This window comes from Thamnophis sirtalis, unplaced genomic scaffold, assembly GCF_051295495.1.
Source record: "Thamnophis sirtalis isolate CommonGarterSnake01/CBP01778 unplaced genomic scaffold, rThaSir2_p1.2 scaffold_3, whole genome shotgun sequence".
Taxonomy (NCBI): domain Eukaryota; kingdom Metazoa; phylum Chordata; class Lepidosauria; order Squamata; family Natricidae; genus Thamnophis; species Thamnophis sirtalis.
This window is the reverse complement of record NW_028261383.1, coordinates 33,731,771-33,739,624: the sequence shown is the minus strand read 5'-3', so window position 1 is coordinate 33,739,624 and position 7,854 is coordinate 33,731,771. Positions and strand designations below refer to the sequence as shown.

Sequence of the window (7,854 nt, the reverse complement as noted above, 5' to 3'; positions counted from 1 at the left end):
TTCCCATAAACACACTCCTAAACCTTGTGGACAGCCTTCCCAGAAGAGTTGAAGCTGTTATAGTTGCAAAGGGTGGACCGACATCATATTGAACCCTATGGATTAGGAATGGGATGTCACAGTAAGTTCATATGCTAGTAAAGGCAGGTGAACGAATACTCTCCTGAGCATTTTAATAATATATACAATATATCTATTGATGTAGATTTTTTTATATTTTATTGCTACTTTTACTTTTTTCATTAATTGCTTACACTGGGCAACAAAGATTGTACTTCTTGAACACTGTTGGGAGTATCTTATAGATGTTTGGTTGCTAAGCACAAAAATATGCATCCTATCATGGATCATTTTATAAAAATCTAGAAATTACATGGGATCCAAATGTGTGAGATATCAAGAGACTTAGTTGATAAAAGATGGAAGTGTGTTGTCCACAATAAGCTAAGTAGATTTCAGAAAGTAAGTTCTTAAAGTCAGTTTGGGGACTTATATACTCTTTAATTTACAGTCTTGTGTAGTGCTATGGTATCTAGATATGATACAATTTTATTAGGAATAAAGAGAAAGAGAGGTGCACTCAAAACTGCTGGAAGAATAACAGATAAAGAGTATTTCTGTTGAATGTTCAAATCCACCTTTGAATTGTGTGTTTATTTCTTCTTTATTAGTTTTTCGAGAGCTTTATGAACCTCTTTGTTCCTTAGACTGTAGATCAATGGGTTAAGCATGGTGGTGACAAAGACATAGAAAAAGGAAACCAGCTTGACTTCAACACTGGAGGAAGTAGCCCGAGGCTTCATTAAACTGAAGATGGCTGTGCTGAAGAAGAACCAGACCACTATCAAATGGGAGGAACAGGTGTTGAAGGCCCTCTTCCTGGCCTCAGCTGAGCGGATTCTCAGCACTGCAGTTGCTATATAGCCATAAGAGACCGTGATGAGACTAACTGGTACTATAAGCAACACCACACTGCTAGAAAGCACCAAAGCCTCATTAAGTAAAGTGTCAACACAAGCCAATTTAAGAAAGGCAGGAAGCTCACAATAAAAATGATCCACTCGATTTTGCCCACACAGTGGAAGCCTAAGACTCATCACTGTATGAATTAGTGAATGGCTGAAGCCACTGATCCAGGAGACAGCAGCCATGGTGATACACCGAGAGTGGCTCATAGTGGTAGTGTAGTGCAGTGGATGACAGATGGCGGCATAGCGATCATAGGCCATGACAGACAACAAAATACACTCCACGGAGCCCAGAGCAACACCGATGTACAACTCAGCCACACAGGCACCGTAAGGGATGGTCTTTCTTGCTCTCCAGAAATTGACCAGCATCTGTGGCCCAATGATGGTGGTGAAGCAGATGTCAAGGAAGGAAAGGTTGCTGAGGAAGAAATACATGGGGGTATGGAGCCCTGGATCTAGTCTCGACACCACAATGATGGTTGTGTTGCCGAAGAGGCTCATCAAGTAGAATGCCAGGATTAAGACAAACAGCAACATCTCCAAGCGTGGCCTGTCTCCCACTCCCAGCAAGATGAATTCTCCTTCATAGCTTTGGTTACTATTTTCCCATGAGGTTTCCATGTTCACTGTCTCTGCACACTAGAACAAGTAATGACACAGAGAAGGAATTCGGTTCAAACAACTGACTGAATCCATCATGATCAACTGATTCCCATACTTGAAGTGCTGTTTGAATACAGGTGCCAGTTAGGTAGCCACTGTCAAAGATCCTTAGCAACACTTATACCTCCATTAACCCCACAAAAGATATCATAATCAGTAATGGTTTTTTCTTACTTTTGCTGCCAGTTCGGAACTGGGAGCACACATGTGCGCATTTGCTTTGCTCGCGCACAGCACTTCTGTGCATGTGCAGAGTGCCCATGGTGACGTCTGGGCAGGTGGGCGGAGCCTCCCTCGGCTGCCACTAACAGTTTGCCTGAACTGGGGCAAACCGGCAGAATATCAGCTCTGCACAGAATGCTGTCACCTTCCCACCGAAGTGGAACCTGCTTCATCTATTTGCATTTGCATTCTTTTGAACTGCTAGGTGAGCAGGAGCTGGGACAAGGATGGGAGTTCAACCCATTACACAGTGCTTGGTCTCAGACCTCGACTGTCAGCTTTCCAGCTGACAATCTCAGTGTCTCTAACCACAGAGCTACACAAAGGATGTAGTTAGGGAAGTGCTAAGATTTCCCTTTTCATATCAGGATTTTCCAGTATGTACATTGCCTTTCTTTTCTAATGATACAAAACCTGCCCCCCTAATCCTTGTCCAGTTAGGTAGCCATTTTCAAAGACCCTCAGCAACTCTTATACCTCCATTAATCCCAAAACGCATATTATATTTGTGAATGTAAAACAGAATCCTACTCTGTGCAAACTGAATATTACAGGCAGAAAACCTTAATCTGGCTACAGAAAATTGGGTGGCATGACACAATGAAAAGTCAATGAACATCAAACAGTGCCAGCAGCCTGCCAGAATCCTTTTTCCAGTGCCAGAATGGGTAGGGTCCAATGTTTTGGCTAGGGAAAGACAGAAAACTGCAGCAAAATTTAGTATGTAAGAAAGGAGAAATGCAACAACACTCCAGTCTCCCCCCCCACCCCGCCCTTTTCTCTTGTCTATTCAACGCCCTTGCCTGTCCAATGTCTAACAAACCTCTCTTTACACTCTTTATACATTTACATTCATATCTCACCTTCAGTTCAGGAGTTCAAATCCCTTGTACATCGTATCCATTCCTCCAAGTGAGTTGACCTGGAAGAGAGAGGCGGGGGGAGGGAGAGATTTGACAACAAACACATGGACACAGCTAATAAAATCTTATTTTTCCACATAAAGAAACCCCACATAATTAAGATATAGTTGTATCTGTTTGGAGATGGCATTGCACATGGCTCTGTTACTTGTCCCACCTTCTGCCAACCTAGCAGTTTGAAAGCATGTAAAGATGCAAGTAGAAAAACAGGGACCACTTTGGTGGGAAGCTAACAGCGTTCCATGCACCTTCGGTGTTTAGTCATGCTGCCACATGACCACAGAGATGTCTTTAGACAGTGCTGGCTCTTCAGCTTTGAAATGGAGATGAGCAACACCCCCTAGAATCAAAAACGACTAGCACATATGTACGAGGGGAATGTTTACCCTTAAAAAATCTTACTGATTTCATGCTTATTTAGTGTTGTTGTTGTTAGCTGCGAAGTCTTGTCCGCGAGCCCATGGATACTGCTGTCCATAGGATTTTCATGGCAAAGATCCTGGAGTAGGTTGCCATTTCCTTCTCCAGTGGATCACGTTTTGTCAGAGCTCTCTGCTATAAATGTTCGTCTTGGGTGGCCCTGCACAGCATAGCTCATACCTTCATTGAGCTACATAAGGCCCTTCGCCATGACTAGGCAGTAATCCATGAAGGGGAATTATTTAGTAATTACATATACATTCCCTCACCAACCCTTAAACAAAATAACAGAAGCCAGGTAGATGATTTTAGGCAATTTGTTCATATGTTGGGAAACACCGAAGATATATTAATTAGGAAGGAATTATATGTATGATAAGAATGATTTGATTGTGATTACATTGTAATTAACTTTTTGGAGTGTCCTTTTCTCTTTTGACATTAATGTATAATTTTTGAAATAAAAAATGGACCCATTTTAATATGAATATTTCTTAGCATATATATATTTGGGTACATTTCCTATGTACAAGGTTTTACACAATATAATACTTTTCACTATGCAGATTTTTGAAATATAAATTTTTATACACAAATCCCTTAAAAATGATATCTGTGTATTGTTCTCTCCCCCCCCCCCCCTCTCTCTCTCTGTGTGTATGTGTGTGTATGTATTTATATATCTCTATCTCTATCTCTCTCTCTCTCTCTCTCTCTCTCTCTCTCTCTCTCTCTCTCTCTCTATCTATCTATCTATCTATCTATCTATCTATCTATCTATCTATCTATATGCTTGAGTAGAAACCACATCACAGTGTATGGATTTTATTATTTAGCTGCATTCCATTTTGCATATAAGTTTGGAATTGTAAATTGCCCAGTTTTATATTAACATACAAATCAAATTAACATGTTCCTTATTACTAGCACAAATGTTACTGCTTCTAAAGAAATACGCCCACAAAAATAATTTTGTACAATGAACAAATTCAAAAATCATGTTGACAATTTGGATCAGCAGCTAGTAGACAATGATCCACATTTATAACTATTTAGATTTACTGTAGCTTAGGCTCACCTTTGCTGAAGTCAGTTCTAATCAATGAAAACCTAGGTTACAATATATTTCCTGATCAACATTCACTTACTTCACATATAAATGTGTAACAGGGAAGCAAATGGAGATAACATTGCAGCAATAATTTCAGAACAATTTTACACTTGAGCCTGTAGGGAAAGAAAGCTAAATGCAAAGATGAATGCATTTTTCTGTTTAAAGGAAAAGGGAGATAAATTACAGTGGAGAGACAGCAGCTGGTTGGTGTGTTTGTGTGTGTGTGTATGTGTGTGTTAGGAATCCAAAGAGATGGAAAAGAGAGAAGTCCAAGTCTCCCTCCACCCAACTCTTCTCAGCTCACCTTCTTCAGACAGGCATTTTGGCTTATCCAGGTGTTCCAAAATATTTAGAGTTCATGCAGACACACAATAATCAATCTTAAAAGGCAAGAAATGGAGTAGAATGATAGATTTCATAGGCATTTTCTGGGAAGGAGGGAAGAAAGGGAGGACTATTCCTGGCCTATTTCTCACCATTTAGTGAAAATTGCTATAAAGTTGTCATTGAATCCCAACACACCAGGTCTCAAGATGAAAAATTATTGGCAATTAAGACACTTCTCTCCAGAGTCCATCAAAAGCCTTTGAAACCATTTGCAAAGGCTCACCCAGGAAGGATAGAGGGAGGGTGTGTGTGTCAAAAAAGTGACAGTAGCAAAGATGCAGGAGTGAGAGGAAGTGATGGCAAAAGTTTGGATTAGCAAAGAAAGTAGTAAATTTCAAATAGTGTAATAATAATTTCAAATAGTGCAAGAAATATATGATGCAACAAATTTATGTGCAGCCTTTACAGCACAATGCCAGGTAAGGATGATGGCCTAAAAATACACACAGAAACCGACAGAGAGAAACACACACACAAACAATTAAAGTGTTTGCTTCTGTTTTTATTAATGTTGTACATACATAACTATATGTGATTCCAGATAGAACTTCTAATAGTCTTAGGCCATCACACCCAATCTAGACCAATCATGAGAGGATCAGGGCATCTATATCCAGCAGTGGTGGGTTTCAAACTTTTTTACTACCTATTCAGTGGGTGTGGCCTGCTTTGTGGGAGTGGCTTGGCAGTCATGTGACTGGGTGGGAGTGGCCAAGTCAATGTCACGGAATTCTTTGCCCCAATGAATGATCTACAAAAAGAAGATATAAAAAAGGAAATTTATTATTTACTACTTAAATATTATTTACTACTTTATTATTTACACTTACTACTTAAATATTATTTACTACTTTATTATTTACACTTACTACTTAAATAAGAATAAAATAAGTACACAAAACGGAGACTGAATTCACAACAGAAACACACAAAATCTCTAAAACAATGCACCAACCTGCATACTTAAAAGCAACATATTGCATCACAAATAAAACATTTCCAAAAAGCAATAACATTTCCTGTAATTAACATTTTCTGAAAATAATAAATAAATAAAAATTTCCTAAAACAATAAATAAAAAAATTCCCTAAAAACAATTAAAAAACATTTTCTGAAAACAATGAATAAAAGAAATATTCCCTAAAAACAATTAATTTTTTTTCTGAAAACAATAAAAAAAACATTCCCCGAGAGAGCTAAATAGCTTTAAATAGATCTATACTAGATCTATTAAACAGATCAGCAAAAATGTAACATATATACACATATATAAATGCAACATACATATACATACACACACTCACACACAGACAGATAAACAAACAAACACACATACACAACGCCAACGCATTCCAAAATTGCATTACCAGAGCGATACAATCAAGATCAAGTAAGGTACTAATACCACTCTATAAAGCCCTAGTAAGAACACACCCAGAGTACTGCATCCAGTTTTGGTCACCACACTATAAAAAAGATGTCAAGACTCTATAAAAAGTGCAGAGAAGAGCAACCAGGATGATTAGGGGACTGGAGTCGAAAACGTACGATGAACGGTTGCAGGAACTGTGCATGGCTGTGCAGAGTGAAGAGAAGGACCAGGGGAGACATAATAGCAGTGTTCCAATATTTGAGGGGCAGCCACAGAGGAGATCAAGCTATTTTCCAAGGCACCTGAAGGCCAGATAAGGAATAATGGATGGAAACTGACCAAAGATTCAACCTTGAAATAAGGAGGAACTTTCTGACAGTTGAGAACAATCAACCAATGGAACAGTTTTGCCTTCTAAAGTTATCGGGGACTTCATTACTTGAAGCTTTCAAGAGATTGGACTGCCATTTGTCAGAAATGGTGTAGGGAGCATGGGTTGGACTAGACCCTGTTAATCTGTTATTTGGTATCTGTTACATTAATAAGAAATGGCAATATCAAAAGAATTTGGTTCCAGGCAGAGGTGGTGTTCAGCAGGTCTGACCAGTTTTGGAGAACTGGTAGCGGAAATTTTGAGTAGTTTGGAGAACAGGTAATAGAACTCATCTATTCTCTTTCTCCCAAGTCCCAGCTGATCAGGAGGAAATGATGATTTTGCAGTATCCTTTCCCTGACACACCCGCCATGCCCAACAAGCCACGCCCACAGAATCGGTAGTAAAAAAAGTTGAATGCCACCACTGGTTCTAGGATAGAAAAAACGTGGCACATCAACCACGTTTGACCCAACAAAGATATTTTTTACTTCTCCTTCACATAAAAGTCATAATGATGAAAACTTTTGTAAAAGCAAAGAACAAGAAGGTGAAGGTTTTCATTGTTTGTGATGGATATATCCAAGAATAATTTGAAGCCAAGGTTAAGGAAGGCATTTTTGTTGGTCCACAAATCAGATATATCATTAAGATAAGTGGGGAAAAGACCTGTTAGTGAGGCCAGAGAAAAATCACCTGGAAAGTATGCAAAGATGTTTGTGAGAATTTTCTTGGCAACTATAGAACACTCAATTGCATTTAGCTGGTTGACAAACTTCTTACAGCATATAACACCATGAAGCACAACCTATCACTGAAGATTCATTTTCTGCATTCACACTTGGACTTCTTTCACAAAAATCTAGGTGCATTTGGTGACCAACATGGTGAACGTTTCCCCGGGAAAATGCCACCATGGAAAAACAGTATCATGGCAACTGGAATAGCACTTAGCAATAGAACTTAGGGTTATATACCACTACACAGTACTTTACAGCCCTAAGCAGTTTACAGTCAGCCTATTGCCCCCAACAATCTGGGTCCTCATTTTACCGACCTCAGAAGGATAGAGGCTGAGTCAACCTGGAGTCTGGTGAGATTTGATCTGCCAGCAGAAATAGCCTGCAGTACTGCACTCTAACCACTGCTCCACCATGGTTCTTATGTCAAGAGCCATGGTCAAATGTCAAGTGTTTAATTTTTGGATCCTACAGAGAGCATGGAAGGGCCTTTGTATACATGGAATCCTCAAAGACTGCATGGATCTGGATTATATAATAGTCCTCAAAAACCCATGATGGCGACGTCATGGTCTACCTAAAGGGAAGGTTTGGGACCTGTTCTTGTACAGGGAGAAAATCATGAGCAAATTGTTCTTTTAGGTTCAGGATATAGGAATGTGGAAGAA

At 39.3% G+C, this 7,854-nt stretch overlaps 1 protein-coding gene across 1 annotated transcript; it reads right to left on the bottom strand.

The window, feature by feature from the left end:
• Window positions 1-653: 653 nt before the first annotated feature.
• LOC148047888 (olfactory receptor 2G3-like) lies at window positions 654-1,592 on the bottom strand. Its single transcript, XM_087707800.1, has one exon. The coding sequence runs from the start codon at window positions 1,590-1,592 to the stop codon at window positions 654-656; it is 939 nt and encodes a 312-aa protein (XP_087563926.1).
• Between the last annotated feature and the right edge of the window lie 6,262 nt (window positions 1,593-7,854).